A 21,742-nucleotide genomic window follows, 5' to 3' on the forward strand; every position below is an offset into this window, starting at 1 on the left:
GTTTAACCAGGAGTGATTAGAAGCAGCTGCAATTCCATTACATGCTTGGTATTACTGGCTAGCAGTGCCTTTTATGGCTGTTTATCTAACTGTCTCTTGCAGTTTGACTAATTGTTTTTTTTGTAAGTGTCGAAGGTTGCAGCCACATTTATTGTACTGTTTAACCCTTTGTACAGTTAATCATTGGCATTCAACTCTTGAAGGTGGCTGCATTATTGCTGTAAGGATACACTTATTTTTTACAACAGCCACATGCAGTGTTACTGCTGTCAATACAATTAATAGTATGTAGTGTGTCACTGGGACTTGCAGTGCCTAATTTGAATCCCTATATTCAGTTGGTGATTTGCTCACTGAAAGGAAATGGGGGCACAAATGGTGACATAACACAAAAAAATTTACCTCCTCCTAAATAAAACATGATTACAAACTAAAATAAATGTATGCATGGTTATATAAATATAGGTGCTTATCATGACATCCATAGGTGACACTGTCACTGGGTAGTTAAAGTCCTGGAAAGGACCAATAGCTAGGTCAAACTGCCTGCAGTTTGCATAACGAAATTGGCTTGCTTTGGGCATAAGTAATATTCGTTGTAGCTTTTTCAATTTGCGAATTCAGAGTGAGGATCTACCAGCGAAAGAGTTTTTGATATGTGTGTATATATATATATATAATTTAAATAACTAAAAAAAAACTCAGTAGTAAATACCAGCAGTCTCTTTCCTTCTGACAGCAGACCAGCTGCCTTAGACCCTCAGAAGATTTGCACTCTTCTTCATTTCAATGCAGAGCTCTAGGTAGATCTGTGACATTGAACAGTGCTGCATTTTCCTACTTTTGTAAACACTGGAGGAGTTATGTGGCGGATTGCTTTCTGAAGTGGCATTTACTGATCTAACTGCTAGTTCTCTTGTAACTTCCACATATTAATACCCCCACTCCAGAGGAAAGGTATGGCTACTAATCTTTAAACAAGTAGAGTTATTAATAAAGTGGCACAGAGATGGCTAGGAGGGCACATTATATTTTCTATCTTAATAACAACTGTGCACCATCCATTACCTACCCATTTGAGTGAGGGAACGTGTACACCCATCAGTCACAAGTTTGCAGACAGCCGTCCCCTAACAGGGTCAGAATCTGGGGCACTAACCACAGAATCTTTCCTGCCTCCTAACGATGTCCCTACTGCAGAGTCCGAGACACCACCAACTGTACCAGAAGAGGACAACTGATGGGAGAGCGCAAGTCTTGCAGGGGCAGGTACTCTTGGACCAGCCTGTGGTCCCAAACCTCCTTTGGCCACCGGAGAGGTTAAGCTGCCAGTTGTAGCAGGAGGAGCTGGTGGACTGCGGAGCTGTGACGCCCCCTGAGGCAGTGAGGGCTGTGAGGCTGAAAGGGGTCGAGACTCACGCGTGAGTGTGCCAGAGTGCAGAGAATGAGTGCTCTTGTGGACAGACAGACGTTGTGGGGAACCAGAACCCCCAGATTGGGTAAGAGAAAGTTGTGAGCCTGCCCGAGGCCTGGCTGGGTAGGCAAAGTTCTGAGACACTCGTGGTGATTGGTTGGGGGGACTGGGCACAGCAGTGGATGGCCTACGTGGAACCTGCTGGGGGGGTGGATGATGCTGCAAGAGCTGCAGGGATGGCTGGAAAAGAGCTGGGGATATAGAAAAAGCTCCAGGCCCTCCTTGGGCATATTGGAGTCGCCTCATTATACGCGGGGAACCCACTAGTGGGCTGGCCATTGGGGGACAAAAGCTCATGGCCACAGCTTGCTGCAAAGTTGCTATGGCAGATGGGACCTGGGGTTGAGGAGAGGGAGGATTGCATGTGGCATACATCCCACCGCTTAGTTGGTGTTGATGGAGCTCAGCTTGCTGCACCATCTCCCGATCATACTTGACAATCTCTTGTATTATTTCATTCTCCTGGTTGTTGAAGACACCTGAGTTCAAGTCATGTTGAACCTTGTGCATGAGGATGGAATTCTTCTTCCCTGTGGGTTAGAACACATTTATTTTAACTTTATGTACTTCAGTTGACCCTTCCAACAAGGGTGCCCCTATACCAATTACAATGCTATTTAGACTATAGACTATAGTTAGTTCTAGAAGTGTGTGTGTGTGTGTGTACACACACACTGTATGTGTAGAGGCAATTATTACCTTTCCAATTTTAACAATAAGTATAAATGTGTTAACCACCTCAGTAACGGCATGTTGCACCCTGTACCTGCCCAGGCCATTTTTTAGGTTTTCAGTGCTGAGATAGTTTGACAATTAGAGAAAAAGTTATGTCCTTAATTCTTTGAAACCCGATACCAACATCCCTTAAATAACATACACAACTATTTGAAAAACCGCTTAAAACCAATTGATGCCAAATAGAAACTATGGACCCCAGCAGCCAGGAGTCTCGGTCCCGGTGGACAAGGAGGTACAAACAATTAAAGAGAGAGGTCACAATTACAATATAAATCTGTTATATGCATACTTTAATTAGGAGCCTTCATTGAACTAAAGAGGTTTTTACATCAAAAAGTTTCCCAAAGAAAATGGTGACTAATGATAGAGAAGACACGGATCATCTCGTTCTAGAGGACACCAAACAGGTCTGTTTGAATAATATGCCCCAAACTGATCTGGCTGCCACCTGGATGAGGGGAGTGTTCCAAGAGATTTGAGACAAACAGTTTTCTTTGTGTGGTATTTACTACATGAAGAAAAAAAGACTAAACATTTTGAAAAAAAAAATCCTGTTTCCCTTCCTGTTATCAAAAATATACAATAGCAATGCTAGGACATTACAAATAACCCCTTATTGAAAGTTGACACCCTCTTTGCTGGCACTTTTCTGCATATGTGTGAATTTAAACAATGTTTACACTTTTGCAGCCAAATTGGGAGAACACCGAATTTTTTTTTGTTACATGTTCCCAATCGCATAGCATAATAAAAAAAAAAAAATAACATTTGCCCTCTAGTTTCACTTTCAAACTGAAAAGAGTAGCCTGGAATCTGCACAAAGGCCTTCACCAAAGAAACAGGTAAAGGGTAAGAATATATATTTTAAAAAATTATTTTGGGGTATTATGTGTGAATGGGAACACAAACACATAGTGGTGTTTTCTCAAATTTAACTGCAAAAGTGGAAATACACTTTAAAATTTTCATTTTGGTCAGGATAGGAACATCAGAAAATGCAAGCAAAGGAAAGTCCCTTCAAGACAGCAAATTCAAACGCCACCACAATAGGACTACATGTGATCCACTAAACTTCACACCACCACCAAAGGGTTCTAGCTGCCTTACATATCTCTAACACTTTTAGCCATTACAAGATGAAAGCATAAAACCATATACGAAATCTATTGGTTAGTCATATAAAGACAAATATGCATATGGCCTTAAAGAGACATTGTCCCTACACAATGACTAAGATGAAAGATGAACATCTAAAAGTAATGTACTCACAAAAGTGTACGTCATGCTGCATTTGTTTGCACTTTTGCACCCCCTTTAAGCTAAAAACAAACCTTCTGTTTCTTTTTCATCTCTAGGAGTGTTGGGAGAAGTGTCAGCTCTGCATTCCAGACAGAGACACAAACCTGCTCCCCCTCTCTGGTTCTAACATCAGCCAAGGTTATGGCAGTGGCTAGGAAAGCCACACGATCTGCAGGTGGCAGCCAGATCAATGCAGATCATGTGAGGCTTCCCTGACCCTAATTAGGCAAGGTGTAGCGACAGTGTCTCTTTAATAATTAGTCTGTTGTTAATATGCTTCTTACCTATTCTATCCAGTCTGTCTATGGCAACCGTCTCAAATGCACGCCGCATCATTGGGTATTCCTCCAACACCTCATTGAAATTATCCACAGAGAGTGAGTAGAGACGGCAGTATGTGTCGGCGCGGACACTGGCAGTCCGTCGCCCCCGTGTCAGCAGGCAGATCTCTGTTAATGAAAAAATTATTAAGAAGTTATTATAAGTGCCTGGTAAATTAATATGCATTTAGTCCACATACACAAAAAGACTACAAGGTGTATTCTATAGTCTTCATAACAATCTGGTGAAAGTAGTGCACCTTCAGGGCATTGACTCTGGACTCTGCAGTTCAAATTACTATGATTGGATTGAATGGGCACGAGGAGCAGTCACACAGACAGAACTATTTTTATCAAAGTTCCTGGTTGGTACCATGCAGTATGAACAGAAGGTATAGCCAAAGCAGTTCAGGTGGGGGATCCAAATGATCAAATGTAAAAAGTGGTGCTCAGACTCTACAAAAGGTTATAATGTTAAAATGAATTTAAAAATGCCCAAATCCACAGAAGGCCACGTTCCAGAGAATTAACCAACACCATATCTAGATATCTATCTACATTATGTCTACAAAGAAAAGATGTACTAGCTTTTAAGGGTGAACTTTCAAGATCCCCATGTGATTACAACTTCATTGATCTACATACACACAAAAGAACATAAAGTCAAATATTTGCTGATCTTTCCCCTCACTGAACAAACACCGGAGTCATCAGTACTGATCACTCAGATGTTAGAAATCACTTATCACAGTTATTTACAATACCCCAAGTTATGCATGAACAGGAAGTGCTATACATCACTTCCTGTTCATTCATGACTGGGTACATAGTAATCACTTACTATTACCTCAGTTTGTGAATGTACAGGAAGCCTTTGTACTTCCTGTTCATTGAGTGCTGGGGCTGCAGAAAAAGAGATTGAGGACTATGTATCCTCTAACCGTTGTCTATTTTCAAAAGGGAAATATTGGGGGTCTGTTTAGACTCCCCCGATATTTCCCCATAGCTCCTGACAGTAATGTAGAAAAAAAAAATGAAATAATAGTTAAAAAAAAGAAATAAAGCCATCCCCACAAACATTTGCACAACTGTCACAGGATCTACAAAACTATAAGTACAATTTTTTTATTTTACCGGTCCTGTGCTTTTAGAAAGTGTATGGTTTGGGGTGTCTTTTACAAACTCTGAAAGCTGCAGTTGAAAATTGAACAAAAAGGTGAAAAATGGTCTGGCCAGCTGAGGTCAAAAGTGGAATACAGGGCCTAGCAGCAAAAGGGTTAGGCTGCACTCTTGGCTGCCTCAAACCGCATCAAACATTGCCTCCCCAAGGGACGGCTAACATGAACTGTAGAATGCACAGTACTCAAAACATGCGGCCTTTCCACAGTGGCGGAACATTCTAGCTGGGTCCTTACAGTATTTCTATAGATTGTAAATGTATAAGCATTTGCTTCAGTAACTATCATTTCCACATTTTCTTTGATCAGACATACCATAAACATGAATATGATCAAGTTCAATTTAGTATTGGCATCCTTTTTTCAAACCCTTGCTTTCACTTATAGCTTTTAATTATGTATGATAAGCTATATTTCTTAATCGTATAGTACAGGACACAGGTCCAAAGTCTAGACCATGGATTACTGTATATGGGGCTACCACCTTCAGGACAGTCCCAATATAATACTCCCAGCAAGACTCAGGTTTGTTGCTAGTGTCTTTGGCTGATGGAAGTGTTCTCTCTGCTGAGAGAAGCAAACCACTTTCTTTTTTATTTTCCACAAACTTGCTTTAGCTATATTATCACCACTGTGGCTCTCTTTTTTTGCACTTCTCCGGATCAATTGAACTCCTCTGAGCCTTGTGGGACTATACCCAGACCGTGCCAGAGACAAGATGCAGAATAAGGGAAAGATAAACTACAGGAAAAGGGGTTTGCCACTTAAATGACTTCTGCAATGATCAAAGTGAATTGCTTAGAAAACCTAAAACAGTGATGAGCTTTTCGGAACCCCTGGATTGCATGGAATATTTGTCCTTGGTATTCAAAGGCTTGGGGAAATTTTAAGTCCAGTCAAAGTGTTTTTTTGGGGGGTTGGAAACTTGCTGGGATCCTAGGCCTGCCCTCTATCTCAAAGCACAGTTATGCTGATTTATTCATATGTTACCATTCAGAATGCAGTAGGAGTGGGTGACCATATTACTAAGTATTGCACTAAACATAATGGAGTACAGTATATTATGGTGGAGTTGGAATATCCCAAAGGGAAATCTCTTGACATTCCTAAGAGTTCTGAGAAGCTAGTAGGTAGCAGAGTGTAAAGGCACAATCTCAGATATAAAGTATAACTTCCAGCCAAAGTTTTGGTTAGAGTGGGGAAGAGTAAATACTGCTGTCATATGTGTATGCCATCTGTATTCACATCAAAATTTCCTTGAACTTCCAGTCCCCAAAGGCACAACAGAAAGTAAATGAAAATCCAACCTTCACAGTTGTCACCATAACAATTGTCCTAACTGGGAGATATCCCCTCTTGTTCCCTTAACTGTAATATTTGTATCCCATTCACTTTTCCTCCCAGTGACAGTTGTCTACAAGACAAATAGGTTAGATCCCCCCTACAGGTACACAGACAGCAAACTGAAAGAAAACGTTTGGCTGGAGTTACATTTCTCACAAAGAGGTTTGGGTGAAATTACTATGTAGTGATGGAGCATTAACTATAACCATGTTGTGTTATTCATATATATATATATATATATATATAAGCTTGCACTTGTAAAGCAGGATTTAAGCGATTACATTTGTAAGCGGTTTGCTCACTGCCAAGCTTAGTAAATGAATTTCAGTGTAGTATGATAAAAGCCTTAAGGTACACTAAACCTAAAATGAAAACGTTATGGAGACATTGAAATAGCTACTAATACAATTCAGAACACTGAATATTATAGTTTCCATAGGCGTGAAAACAACAAGTATATGTAAATGTATTATTTTATGCCGTCATCTTCAGCAAAAGGCTAAACGACAGCGTACAGCTATGGGATACCTATACAAGGGGCCACTTGTGCATTTCAAAACACTGCTTACCACTATACCACCTTAATTTTCAATATCTTCTGTTCTCATAATCTCCTAAGACTAATACATATTTATCCCCTTCATATAATACTCCTACATAAACCGACTTATGAAGATGACGTCATTTCTATTTAGTGATCTTTTAAGCCAAAAGGCAGTAGTTTTAGGTGATACACAAAACAAATCAGAATTCCTTTACTAGTGCTGTCATGGGAGTTTTACTACATATACTTAAACATTTAAGACGGCACCAAACCTTTCCCTTTCCACACGTTACTTGTGTGCAATCAAAAATATGAACTCACCTCCAAAGTAGGAGCCATCCGAGAGCTTCACCTCCTTGTTGCCCTTGGTAAGTACGCTGACAACACCATGCTGGATGAAGTACATCTTCTTGCCGATGGTTCCCTCCCGAATGATGTAATCCGTGGGCTGGAACACCTCAAATTTTAGTTTGGTCAGCATTGCCGTAACGAAGCAGGGATCAGCATTGGCAAAGAGTGGCATTGATGCTACCAGCTTGCGGCAGTTGAAGTTCACTATTTCCTAAACACAACATGGGTGTAACACAGAGAAAAGTGAAATACACCCTTTGTATTGAGATAAATGTGTATAAGTAAACTAAACACAATCTGTGGAAGGGGCAAAGTGGTTTAAACTGTAGGTTACATCAAAAACCTTTTTCTTAATCATACATTACAGGAAATAGGAAGTTAATTCTGGAACTAATGGGTTATACAGCTACTTTCAGGTCATTGGACACTGGCAAATCAAAGCTGCAAGGACAGCCCTGTATAGCCCCTCCCACTCCGATCCGGCCTAGTTTTCTTGCTAGTGTTCTCGTTGGTGAAGGAAATCTTCTCTCTGCACTGAGAGATGCACATCTTTTTATGAATTTGTTTCTGCTTCAAGACTCTCACCAGCACTTCTCAGCTATTTGACTTGGTTTTCTTCTCTGCTGAGCCTTGGCAGACTATACATGAACTCCAGTGAAAAAGATGTGGGGCTGGCCTGTAATGTGCTCAGGGCACTAGATCCTGCGTGGGTCAGTGGCCTTGACACCAAGTGCAGTGTATAGCGTTGCTGCAGGGTGCTATACAGGTTCAGGGCCATTGTCCACCTGCTACTGGAGCCCTGTCCCTGAAGGCCTCCTTTGGGGGGGTGCATCCAGCAAACGATTGGATGGGATTTTGCTAGCATGTGCCTCGAAATGGTAACTGCACCCCTCTGGGTGAGCCTGCATGTATGATAAAGTAAGCCAAAGGTCACAGGTGCCCAGTGTTTTTTGCTCCAGTCCCCGTGGGGCTAATATGAGGCACTGCTACAACTCTGTCTCGCAGCATTAGACAGTTCTGATAGCCGACTCTTTAAAATTGGTGACATTTTTCGATCTCCCTGGTGGGTTAGGGGCCGTGTCTATGCCTATACCTATGTCTATGCTTTCTATGCCCACATGCTGTGAATCATAACACAGGGAGAAAAACTCTGCACCTTATGCACTGGGGCACCATTCTGCCTGCAAGTGTCTGGACACAGTACACCCTCTAACCTCCAGTTTGTGAGTACCTTTGTGGCTTACTGTTAGCATCATAGACGTGGGAGATATATAGGCAGTGGCTTCTGTGGCTACACAGCCTGACAATGGTTCTGGGGAAGGTGACACTTTCTATGCTCTCCTCTTTTTCCCCCATTGCTATCCACCCTCAAGGGTGCCCTCCTCCACTTTGGTATCTAGAGAGGGGTTGGCTTCAGTAAAGACTATATGGGGAAAATGTCTGACCTTCCTCACCTTCTCCCTAAGAACCCCCCTCTGACTGCCTTTGCACTCCCTAGGGAAGATGAAGGAGCTGTTCCCAGTTCTGTGGACTACTAACATCTCTCCTAAGCTCAAAGACACTATTTCTGTCCTTGGGGATGCATTTTGTACTTGTCTACAGTTATAGACAACTATGTTGGCATGCCAAAGATCACTAGTCTGGGGCTGTTTTTGTTTTTTAAAAGATCAAACTTGCTAAAACCTTTCCTCTGGTGTATGGTAACTAGGATCACCATGAAAAATTGCTTACTCCTCCCAAATGGTTTGCATGGTAATACCCTATCGAAGAGGGTTTTCGTAAACAAAAATGGGCTGTTTCTATCATAGGCCCAGACATCTCTTGCTTGAACAAGACCTTAAAGGTCTCTCTAGATGTTCATCTAGGACTATTCCAGGACTATGTGGACAAGAAGGTATAAGCCCTTTTTAAAGCTATATTTGGCCTTGCATGCACGGCTATGCAACATGTTGTTGCCACCATGGCCGTGTGTCAAACCTTATCTGTATGGTATAAATCCGTTGCTAGGGACACTGGGTCAATCTTGACGGAACCTGCAATTTTAAAACAACTAGAACATTTCCCCTGTGGTCCTGCACTATTGATAACCTTGTAGATACCCCCTGACAAATCTCCTGTCTGTTCACTTGCAACAGATCCATTTACTTAAATGCTGGTCGGCAGAGCTTCTGTGAAAGAAGGGACTGGATGCCTTTTGCTGGGGAATGCTATTTTGGTGAATCCTCACCCAATATTGATCTGAAGATTGTTAACAGGTTACTGGAGGCCCAAAAGTTTTGTATGGAACCTACCTGGTCATTACCTCCCTTCACTCAGGCGATTTGCCTTGGTGCACATCCTTATTTATCCTCCTCACCAGCACTACTGGAGTTGTGCTGGGGACACTCAACAATAACAATTTGTTGCACCTTCCATTCAGCCTGTCCACTGCACCACGGGTTTTCACCACGGTGCTGGCCTATATTTTGGCTCTGCTTCAGTCTCAAGGGATCCCCACTGTGGGATACTTGGATGGCCTTCTCCTCAGACAGCAGTCAGCGTGAACATTATCATCCAACATTCATCAGACAATACAAACCCTGTAGACCTTCAGATTGGTCCTGAAACTCTGAGGTTGGAAGTCGATGCTGGAATCTCGTCACTGCTTGGAGTACCTGGGCCTAGTCTTGGACATAACCCTGCCAGGGTCTTCCTTTCTCCGGGAAAAAATCCTATCTTCTCAATCCCGCAATCAGATTTCAAGGACCAGGAGTTGCCCAACTATTCGGTTGCCAGCCCGGGGAAAGGGGGTTTCTGGAAAACCCTCTCAGTTCAAGGAACCTGGTCATTGAAGGAATCTCAACTCCCAAGCAACATCCTGTAGCTCAAGATGTCTGCCAGACATGAAGAATTGGCAGGCTGACTTCCTCAGTCGGTAATGTCTGGACATCGGAGAAAGGTCTCTTCAGCTAGAGGTGTTTAAAGCCCTTTGTCGCAGGTGGGAGATGCTGGACATGGACATCCTGGCATCCAGGTTCAACAAGCTGTACAAATTACCTGAAAAACTTACTCTGGTAACACACTAGGTGTGAAGCAAGAAAGTTCCATCCCAGAAAAGTTATCCTTGGGACATATCTTATCTTTCCTCCAGTCTGGCCTGAATCAACATTTAGCCTTGAGTTCCAATAAGGGTTGAATTTCTGCTTTGGTGATTGGCTTTCATTCCCTAAAGAAGACCCATTGTTTCCAAAATTAACTCCCTGTGTCCTGTGATGTACTCCAAGAAACTGACTTTACAAGTTACAAAAATCCTGTTCTAGTTTTGGATAAAGTGGAGAAGGATAAGAATTTCTGTCAGGTTTTTACTGCTATCCAGAGATTTACCCTCATTTCTGGTCCTCCTGACAATGGTTTCAAAGACAGGAAGTGATTCAAAATCTACAAGGACAAAACTAACAGGGGTTCTAGTAATCACCTACTATGCTAAAGCATCACTTTCTGTTGTTGTTGCTGTGGGAGAGTACCCTCACTTCTTGCTTGTACAAATATTGTCGGCAGGACAGGATATGTGGGTAAATCGCTTTGGTTGAGTCCGGGATTATAGTAAAAACCTGACAGCTCTTTCCCACTATATTCTAAAAAAAAGGAAAAAAAGTTTTCGATGCACATGGACTAAGTTACCCCCATTGCTTCTTACTTCAAATGTTCAGCTGCAGTGCCGAGTGCTGGTCATGATTTACAACCATTTATATTTAGAGGTTATTCAACCTACTTAACAACTGGTACATGAAGACTGCACAGTATCAGATATTGGTCCGAAATGTGCTGGGTCAAATTTGTGAACTGTGCAAATGGTTCTTATTAACAGTTACTTTCACTGATCCCTCAGTTCAATCCTAACTGATTTCAACTAAAATATCTAATCTAAAAAGTTCTGCTTTACTGAGTTCAGTATATTGCATGAAGTAACTGTTATGCTGTCTGTACAAATACCAGTCAGAATAGCTCTTAGCAATATGTTTATACACAACTTCACCACACTTTTACCTTTGTTAATATTAAGAGACAGCTAGTTCTCGAAAGAAGCCATAATAACTTTTGCTGGCTACAGACTATGTAGTGCAGTGTGTAAATACACTTCCCCCTATTCTCCCAAACTAAGAGAAATGTCAGAGCACACCCAGGGCATGCAGACAATTTTTCCATCTCCCAGGGTATTGGGAAATCCCCCCTAGTCCTATTATGGGGCGATCACCTCTTGGAGAGGAAAGCCAATATACAGGCTCCCAGAAGCTGCACCAACGTCTGGTGGGACGGTTAGGAATGCGAGTGTAAATTACACACTCTATATAGTAGATTTGTTGTGAGATTTAAAAGCGATAATACCAAAGTATTTTAAAGGAATGTATAAATGTGCTATAACATGCTGGTCACATTGCATTAATGGATGTGTTGTCCTCTTAGACCTATTCAAGACAACTAAATTGGACCCCGTTTAAAAGTACAGTGCATATAAAAACACATAACTGTTACCACCTGTGTTATAAGCCACAACTAAAATGAAGCAATGTAAGATTTAACAAAAGCAGACTGAGCAGTTGAGTGATAAAAGAACCTGGCATATGATAAAAATTCCTATCAAGACAGATAGTAGCACAAACTCAATAACTGTCTAAGAACTCATTCCACATTCCTATTACCTAGCTGGATCTTAAACTAGATGACATTAACATGACAGTGCTAACATACCTGCTTCCCACCTTGCTACCACACACAGGAACTTACGAGGCATGGTACCCTGTGCAAAACAGCAATTTGCTACCCCCTCAGGTCCACCACCACTGCTATGCATTTTATTTACACTTTTCCCATTATAATGTACATTAACCCCTTCGTGACGGGAGACGTACACTGTACGTCCAGCCACAAAGGGACCAAATGACTCGTCACGTACACTGTACGTGACGAGTTATTTGCTGCACTAGAAGGCTGCTAACCGCTGAGAATCAGCGGTTACCTTTCAGTAATAGATGTCTAACTATCTAGAGATCCATTACTGAAAGGGTTAACCTTTTTCAGACACCCGATACCTTAATATCGGGTGTCTGAGAGTCACAGCAAAGCAGACACACATGTCGGCTTTTGCCGGCATTCTGACAGCTCGTATAGATCGAGAGATATCTCTCTCAAGCTATACTGGCTTTTTTTTTTTTTATCTTTTGACTTTCAAGAATAGATACAAAATGTTATGTATTAGACACATAATGTATCTATTCTTGAAAGTAGAATGTTTAAGTTTTCTGAAACATTCACTGACAGCTGAATCCTGAACTGCTGCAGGATCAGTGTCACTAACTTATTATCGGCTGTTCTGAAGTTTGAAGCAGCCTGATAATAAAAAAAAATGTATTAATTTATCAAGCAGTAATAGTGAGATTAATTCACAATGACTGCCTGATATAATTAAATAAATAAAATTTGTCAGTATAAAAAAAGTGAAAAGTGTAAATAAATTAAAAAAAATAGTGAAAAGTGTAAAAAAATTAAAAATAAGGGACAAATAAATGAATGTATGTATTGCATTTTTTTTTAGCTGTGCTGGTTTTGTTAAAAAAAAATACTACAAATCAAAACTGGGAAAAAAAGTTTTTTTTTACGTTTTTTCCTCTTTTTTTAATTTGTATTTGTCCTAAGTGAGGCGTTAGACACACATATGTGATATAAATATATAGCCCTATCTGTCCTCTAAAAAACAATATATAATATGTGTGGGTGCACTTTGTAAGAAAGTATATTACTGACGTGGAAGAATCACACAGCAAAAATGTCAAAAGTGTGTCAGTCATTTACGAACAGAAACCAAAAACAAGCTCAGTCATGAAGGGGTTAAAAAGCATAAAATATTTAATTACTAAACTGAAACTTAACACAACAAAACAAAAGTTGACAGTGTTCACACCATAATATATAATGAACCCAGGAACGGATGATAATCAAGTAATATGACTAGAAAACCAAGTGTATGTGCCAAACTGGATGCCCACAGTGGTGCCCAAGCATTTCTTACTTTAGTCCTCAGGCTCTTTTCCATTGTTATGAAAAAATTACCATGGACTAATCACTCTCATTTTATAGATCAGGTTGCATCTATAAAATCATTTCATTCTGAAGCTGGGATGTGAGAAAAGGTTTGTGAAATACAGGATTACAGGGACTAAATTAAACAACCATTCCCTAACTTGTGTGCCAGACACTAGATCCAGAGCAGTGATTTTACCTTCAGCACCTGAACTAGAATTACCTACACAAGTCAGGGCAAAGCAACAGGTTTGCTTTAATGCACTCGCCATCCCAGGTAGATGTACCTGATACATATAGAGGAGCACATGACCCACTCCATGTGACATCAATGAACCAATCAGCGCCGTCACATGGGCCTGTGTGGGCTTCCATTCTAGAAATATGTATCTACACTAGACTTTCCTTCACTCCTGCTGGCTAAATGGAGCTGCGTAGGAGCAAAACGGAAGGTAAGTATGTGCGGATGGGGAGAAGGAAGTTAAAATAAAGTTTTTCACAGGTCCATTTTAAATATGACGTCCAAAAGCTTGTGGTAGCCAAAGCCAATGCTCAGTTTAACATAAGTGATTCTATAATTAGGCTGCCAGGTATAGTCATGCTATAAGGACTGGCAGCAGCAACACTGCACTTCTGTCATTAGAATTTCACATGCCATAAAATGTATATGGTCTGTAAAAGGGTTAAAACTAGAGCTGCAGCTAACAATTATTTTCAAAATCGATTAGTTAGCCAATTATTGGGATCGGTTAATCGGATAAACAATAAAATAAACTTTAAAAAAAGGCTCCAGTGATGGGTCTACTAGTTTATGGCTGTCATCACCCTACACCTGCTCCTCCTTACTACATATCCCCGCGTCCCTGTGCCGATCGTGCATGTGGGTGGGCGGTGAGTGTGAGGCGGGGAGGAGGTGGGACGCGTGGAGCGTGGATGCGGGTCTGGCAGCGGCGAGCGTGAGGTGGGGAGGAGGTGCGGCGCACAGCGTGTGGAGCTGTGAACAGGGCCAACTGATCGAAAGCCGATTAATCGATTATTGAAAAAGTTGACAACTTTTTCAATAATCGATTATAATCGATTAGTTGTTGCAGCCCTAGTTAAAACATTTCCATAAAAATGAGACATCCCTTCTAAAGCAAATGTTTAATTAATACAACTGCCCTAATTCTACGTGAACTTTATGATATCTGATTATGCACAAAGGGCAGTGCTACTCTAAACTTGATGTTATCCCCCCTCTGGACTCCAGCTCCATACCTCTCTCAAAGGCTCATTTAGCTCTTCAAGGATACTGTCTTCATCAAACATCTTCCCCTGGTAACGATGTTCGTAATAGTCATGAAGCCTTTGACGAAAATCGGCAGGCAGCTTATGAAAGGACATGTACTGCTCAACTTGCTTGTACTGCAAAGAAAAAAAGGACAAGCGTCAAATACACACAGGAAACATATGCAGCATAAATCTCATTATGAGGTTTAATTCCTAATTTAATAAATGAACAAAGATTCTATTCTTAAACCAACTGTAGCATGAAAGTCTCTTTTTGCATTCCAGGCAAACATTGAAAGTTTAGGGCTAAATAACTGTGTACATTATAAAAGGAAAGAATTTAGGACGTTTACAATTACTACAATCATGTTTTTACTCATGATACAATAAAGATGTTTTTTGATGTAAATTGGAAGCAATTTTTGGTTTGTCACTAAGCACCTAAAAAACCCCATTTAAATATTTTTTTTTTTTGCTAGGGCTATATAGGCAACAGTAGATAGACAGTCATTAATAATTTTTTATCAATCCTGTGTCTGGATCAGATTGTTAAGCACTCCCCCTCACTTGGTTGGTATCAAAAGCTTGGATCATTTCCTGTCAGATGTGCCACAGGCAATGACATGCAGTGACGCTTGTAAGAAATAGAAGAGGGCGTCAGCTGTTTCTTATTTCAGAGAAATCAGTGGTAGGCACGCCAGCCAATAATGTGTCATAAGCAGGAAAACATAATAAAAAAAATGTCCTTGGTTTACATTAAAGAGGGATTGAACACTAAAGTTACAGGATTAACGTAAGCATTGACATCAATAAGAACAGAAGGAATCTACGTGTTATAATGTAATACAATTGCCCCCAGGACTACTCACGATAGGTGCAAGTGACATGAGGTCATTTTTACTAGGAAACTCACCTTTTCTTGGTACTGTCTGCGGGATGAGTCCAGTGACTGGATGAGAGCTGTGGCATGTCCAATGAACATGGCGTAGCATGTAGCGCCCACTATCATGCTCAACATTGTAAGCCAGATATCAGTCATGCTTTCTGGGGCCTGGCGCCCGTAACCAATGCACAGCATGTGGCTCATGGCCTTGAACAGGGCGAAGGAGTACAGTTCACTCCACGAGTCATTCTGTGTGGAGGCATAAAAAATAAAGATAAAGATACGTTTTTTTCTTATCAGGTCAATGGTGCCCATCTCACTTAGAAAATGGGCATTTGTACAAGAGTCCACCTAATCACCAGAGGAGAAGTGCATTATTTCAAGTTCTTCGTGCCCGTGCTGACATGTGGCATGGATGAAGCATGCCACAGATGTGTACATGTATGTTGTGTAAAGAACATAGGCCTTATGGGTTTAAGATATCCATGTAAATAGGCATGCTGCAACCATTTAGGAGCGAGCATCAAAGTGCACCCACACACAATGTGCAAACACTGTGTCCCATACACATGCATCGTTGACTTGCGTCTCTTAGCTGTGTCCCCCACATAACCTTTTTACACATACAAACCAAGAGAACCAGCTACAGAGACTGTCACGGACACTCATTACCCCCAAGTAGCAGAACGGAGGGACATCATTGGGGCTGAAAGAAGAGCAAGAGAAAGCAGGGAGAATGATGCAAACAGACTGTGCAAGTAGGAAATCAGAGGGACTTGACCTTGGCATGACAAGACAATGGTGCCAACCATGTAGACAGAAATAGTGTGCGAGACAGGGGGAGCGACACAGCACTGATGGAGAAGAACACAGAGAAACCACTGGACCTGTAGATCAAGAAATGACTACAAAGAGCACAGTAAAAACAAGGGGTAAGGGCATGAAGTAAAACTGAGTTTCAAACAGAAGCATGTAAAGAAATTAGAAGGGCGCAACAATGAGGTGATGTGAAGAGAGGTAGAGAAGAAGAGAGAAAAATCTATTATTATTCCTGTGCTGAGCCATGCGATTTCAGCTGACACACACACCAAGTCACTGATCCCTCTATTCTGCCCCTCCGTGAGTTCTCATGTGCCAGTTTGCAGCTGACTGGCACCGGACTTCTGTGCCAAGCTTAGTAACAATGGCAGCTTCAAGGTCTTAACCCTATCTTTTCACACAGCCACCACTGAAAATAACACCAATGTGTGCATCTTTGTTAACATACTCGGCAGAAGCCAGCTATGACCAGGGATCACTCACTAAACTGAAATGTCATCTGCAAACACCAGAACTAGGAAAATAAACTCATGACAAAGAAGTTCTCATGTGAGAGGATATGCACACAAATAGTTGTCCTATAAACATAAAAAGCAGGGATAAGAAATAAGGAAATGATAATTTTCATCCTTCTTTAACCAATCTTAAAAGAGACACAGTCACCTTGCCCATACAGGACAAAGGAGGAGTGTACTGGAAAGGGCATATCCCGAAACCCCATGTACATACTCCCAGCACCAACTCTTGCATTTCCTTCCGCTCTGCAGTGGACAGTTCTAGCAATTGGTTGCTAGAACTGGGCACTGTCCAAGGAAAGCAGGTCACTTGCTCCTCCATACCCAGAAGAACCAGGTTGTGTCGCTGGCAGCGAAGGATCAAGGAACTATGAAGAAGTGCAGGCAAAGTAAACATATGGGGTTGGGGATGCCCTTTCCAGAGACACTGACACTTTGCCATGCATTGGTAAGATGACAGCGTCTCTTTTATACTTCATTTCAATGGTGATGGTGACTAAAGAAGACTATTTGAAACCCGAATAAAGACTGAAAAACAAAACATTTAATACAAACTACATTTGTTATCTGCTTCCCAATTATAACAATGTAAAAAAAGACAGTCCAAAAAGGATGAAACTGAAACATGTTGTATTATGACACATGAAAAGAAAATTCAAAGGAAAGAAATGCTATAAAAATGCTAAAGTAGAACTCTTGCTGTAGACAGAATAGGGAAGGCTTTTCATTACTGTCTGGATCCCCTCATTACCTCATGGACAGCCAGTGTGGGGAAATTTTCCTAATGGGGACAAAGACAGTAATAAGAACTTGACAGATGTTTTAATACTTCTTCCCCCTTCCCAAAATGTTTTATTCCTGCCTGTGTTACTGTGGCAGAAATAGAACCCCACATTAGGTCCCAGCAGCCTAAAGGAAAGTGAAGACAATCTCAGAAATGGGGTCACAGACAGCAATAAAAAGCTAAGCTCTAAACCTTCCCTAATCTATACAAAGTTCCACTTTAAAATGGATCAAAGACTGACGTAAAACAAGGGAAGAGGCATACACAGATGTTGTATTCAGACGCAGGAAACAGAAAGCAGGATATTTCTCTGTAATTTGTATTTGCTCAGATTTCTTCAAGTAAACAATGCTTATGGCTTTATTCGGTCTTCAGTCTGCCTTTAATCCTTCTTTCTCCAGTTGTTTTTACTGGCCTTTCTACAAAGCTAGAAAAGATTCATTAAAAACAGAATGAAAAGCGATCATGGCTTTTTCACCTTCTTCCCATTAACTACAGTGCAAAGGATTGAAACCAGCAGAATGAAAATGGTGAATGTACAGGAAAGAAAATGTAATGTTCACATTTATGTGGACAAAAATACAAAAAAAAAAAAGGAGACCTGCATTGTGGTGCAGATTCTCTCAGCTTGTAGAAAGAAAATAGGGATCAAAGACTGAAGCAAAAGATATCAGTGTGCACACATAAAAGGTTACCAATGAATATGCAGGGCTTAACACATAACTGCTTGATGGTTTATCTCTACACGATTACTGCACAGAATGTCACCATTCCAAACATCACTTGGTCATGTAAGGACAGCCAGCATCCCCTTCAAGTTCTGATCGCCACAATATTAGCATTAACCTAGAACCATTAATTTTAAGATCACCATGACACATTAAGTAAACCTGTCCAAAGGCTAACCGTTACTTTCATCAGTAAACTAAAAACATACAGCTCTTTTCCTGTTTAAACTCTAACTCGAGTTACATAGGGAATAAAATTAAATACCTGTCTGATAAAATGTGCCATTGTATGACCTACAAGCTGAATACTAGTTCCAAGACAATCGATTCTGTAAAGCTGGCTGTCTTGCTAGTCGGCCCCGCTGGCTGTTGAAACACCTGAACAATGCCTCCATCCCATCAGATCCATCCAATCGGCAGGCATTGTTAAAGGAGAACTATGACATGAGTGATTTCCACTCATGTCATAGTTCTAAGCCGACCTGTGACAATGAGACTGTCACAGGTCGGCTCAGTAGATCGGGAGGTGAGGGAAAACATACCGGGTTCCCTCACCTCTCGATCCTGTCACGGCTCTCTGCCGTGACAGGGGGAGGGGCTGGATTCCCCTCTCCCCGCTCCGATCTGCCAGCGCTGACTGGCGGAACGGACGGGGGAGGGGGCGGGTACAGCTGGCTCTGCCTCTAGATAGGCAGAGCCAGCTGTCACTCACGCAGCTGGGCGGATCCCGTCATCTAAGTCGGGATCCGCTCCAGGTGCGGCGTCTCAGTATACCGCGAGCTGTAGCTCGCGGTATACTGAGCTTAGGGTGACGGGAGGACGCTAGTTTGTGTCCTCCCGTTACCCCAAGGAGAACTATGGGGAAAAACACTGACCCCATAGTTCTCCTTTAAGGTGTTTTGAGAGCCAGCGGGGCCTACTAGCAAGCTACTGAAGCTTGGCCCAGCTGGAGATTCCTTCATCCACACAGTTTAGTGTAGATGGAGGAATCTGTTGCACTTTTTCCATCTGACCACAGAAAATTTGCAGATAATCTATAGGTATATGGCCAGCTTTAGTGTGAGGCTGAGCAGAAGCTGTAATGCCCTGGAATTAGTATGGAAGGTATTTTAGCTTTATGACTCATTTATCTTCACATTACGTCACAGTTAAAGTTTCACTGCTTGCCATTGTAGCAAGATTCAATCAGAACTTTTTGAAGGTGCTATTTTGGGTGATGTTGCAAGATAAGGGTACTGTTATGCAAACCTCCAACACACAGCTAGGCTGCAGCCTCTGGCTGTCCAAAACAGGCTCAAGTGATTGCCAAGCGGTATGGCAACATTTTGGAGCATGGCCCAATAATATGTATTTACACTCTGGGGAAGCGTTGCCTACATTTATATATAGTACATATATTAACACTGCTATGCGTAATCAAGAGCAAAAAAAAAACATTGGATGACTGGTTTAAAGCTGTGATGACTACGTACCACCATCTTGTTGATGGAAACCCAACAATTACTGGGGAAGTCTTGGAGCATTGGAACCAGGAACTGAAGACATCCATCCCAGTGACAAAGCAGTAGCATCATGGCAATCAGGTTAAAAATTCTCATCACTGCGCTGGCCAGGTCATAGGTCATGTGGAAGATCTGCAGAAAGAAAACAACAAAGCAAAATAAAGCCTAAACAAAAAAGTTAAAAAGCAAGTGAGAAACCATTACTGTATGTGCTGCATGTATGGATTTTAAGATGAGCTTTCCAAAACATGTAAAGCTGGTCATAAGCCAAGAACTTCCACCCTTCCTCAAGCCAATGGCATATTACGCATCTGCTACAGATATAATTACATAGATCATTGGAATGACTGTGCAAATGTAGACAATAGTATAGATCAGGGGACAAAATTTTAAGTCCTGAGATACTAACCTGGCCTTAAGAGTTACTCGCCACCAGTTGCCCACCTAACCCCTACCCTTCCGCGGCCTTAACTCTGCCCCTACACACACCCTCTTAAATAATCTTATCAATGAGACTGTTACATGTTTAATGCAGAATAAAGTTACAAGAATAAATATTAACAACTTTAACAATATTGCCATAAAGCTCCCTGCCCCCACATATAAAATAATACACCCCCTCTATTCCATGCCCCCCCACATATAAAATAATACACCCCCCTGTTCCCTGCCCCCCACACATAACATAATCCCCCCCGATTCCCTGCCCGCCCACACATAATTCCCTGCCCCCACAATGTAAAATGATACAATGAGCCCCCTCACCTGCTCGTCTTTCTGCAGGGAGGAGGCGAGCAGGCAGATCCCTGGTGATCTAGTGTGATTAGTAAGGTCTGCAGACCTTACTAATCACTTTGTTTTCGACCCGGAGCTCAGTGAAGAGCTCAGGCCAAAAGGAAGGGAGACAGACCAGCAGGAGCAGCTGCTCCCACGAGTCAGGTACGCGGTCTGAGACCGCAAGCCTGACAGGAATTTCCACTCGCCTGCACTGCATTTCCACTCGCCAAATGCGAGCAGGCGATTGGAAATTTTGAGCCCTGGTATAGAGCACATGTGTCAAACACAAGGCCCACGGGCTGAATCTGGTCCGCCAGGCCATTTTATGTGGTCCTTGCACCTCTCCTGCAGCTTTAAAACTTAAACATTTTTAAAACTAAGCTGGCGCTGTACATAGGTGGCGAGCTTCACATGAAGGCTGCTGATGCACCCAGCGAGGTTCTGGCAGCCTGTCTGTGAAGCGCTGTGCCTGTTTACAGCAAACCTCCTCTTTGTCCACACCACCCGCACCTGCCGAGACCCACCGGGACCCCTGGTGAGCCTGCACAGCCCTCCTAAGACCCTGCACAGCCCAGCATAGATCCCACACAGCCCAACATAGATCCTGCACAGGTCACCTGAGAGTCCGCACTATTACGCAAATTGCCATTATTTTTCCTAGACTTCTACTTTCAGAGCTAGTTATTAACTAAATTAACTAAAACCAGTAATAATCGAATGCAGAGGCAATTATTTAATATGATAAAGAGTAGATAAATTCATATAGTCTTACAGATACAACCGGCCCTTTAAGGGCAACCATAATGCTGATGCAGCCCGCAATGACATGGAGTTTGGCACCCCTGGTATAGAGCATGGTTACTGGATAACACTTATAGAACTGCTGTCACTGGTCTACAAAAGCAAAAATACCACACAATGCCCTGTAGTTTTCTATTCCAGAAGAGAAAATACTGAAATAACCATCTAGGAGGATAAAACTAATGAACCATCATAACTCACTAATTAAAAATGCAGTGCTGTGCCAGAAGTTTTCGGCACTCATGAAAAAAATGCACAAACAATGAAAAAACCTAAATCAAAATTTGATGTGCCTTTTACCCTTTTCACTGCCAGATACTCTTTTTTTTTGTTTGCACACATTACTGAAGTTTACTGAA

The 21,742-nt window shown here is 41.8% G+C and overlaps 1 protein-coding gene across 1 annotated transcript in view; it reads right to left on the bottom strand.

The window, feature by feature from the left end:
- Positions 1 to 235: 235 nt before the first annotated feature.
- HCN2 (hyperpolarization activated cyclic nucleotide gated potassium channel 2) overlaps positions 236 to 21,742 on the bottom strand; it is a 69,238-nt gene continuing 47,731 nt past the window's right edge. Inside the window, exons 3-8 of the mRNA XM_018560576.1 lie at positions 19,776 to 19,937; positions 15,488 to 15,706; positions 14,563 to 14,709; positions 7,219 to 7,459; positions 3,796 to 3,960; positions 236 to 2,004 (exon numbers count right to left, since the gene is read on the bottom strand). Coding sequence (XP_018416078.1) covers positions 1,106 to 2,004; positions 3,796 to 3,960; positions 7,219 to 7,459; positions 14,563 to 14,709; positions 15,488 to 15,706; positions 19,776 to 19,937 — 1,833 coding nt within the window. The 3' untranslated portion in view covers positions 236 to 1,105. The remainder of the gene's footprint in view (positions 2,005 to 3,795; positions 3,961 to 7,218; positions 7,460 to 14,562; positions 14,710 to 15,487; positions 15,707 to 19,775; positions 19,938 to 21,742) is intronic.

The sequence above is a fragment of the Nanorana parkeri genome, unplaced genomic scaffold (assembly GCF_000935625.1).
Source record: "Nanorana parkeri isolate BGI_ZX_2015 unplaced genomic scaffold, ASM93562v1 scaffold466, whole genome shotgun sequence".
Lineage (NCBI taxonomy): Eukaryota > Metazoa > Chordata > Amphibia > Anura > Dicroglossidae > Nanorana > Nanorana parkeri.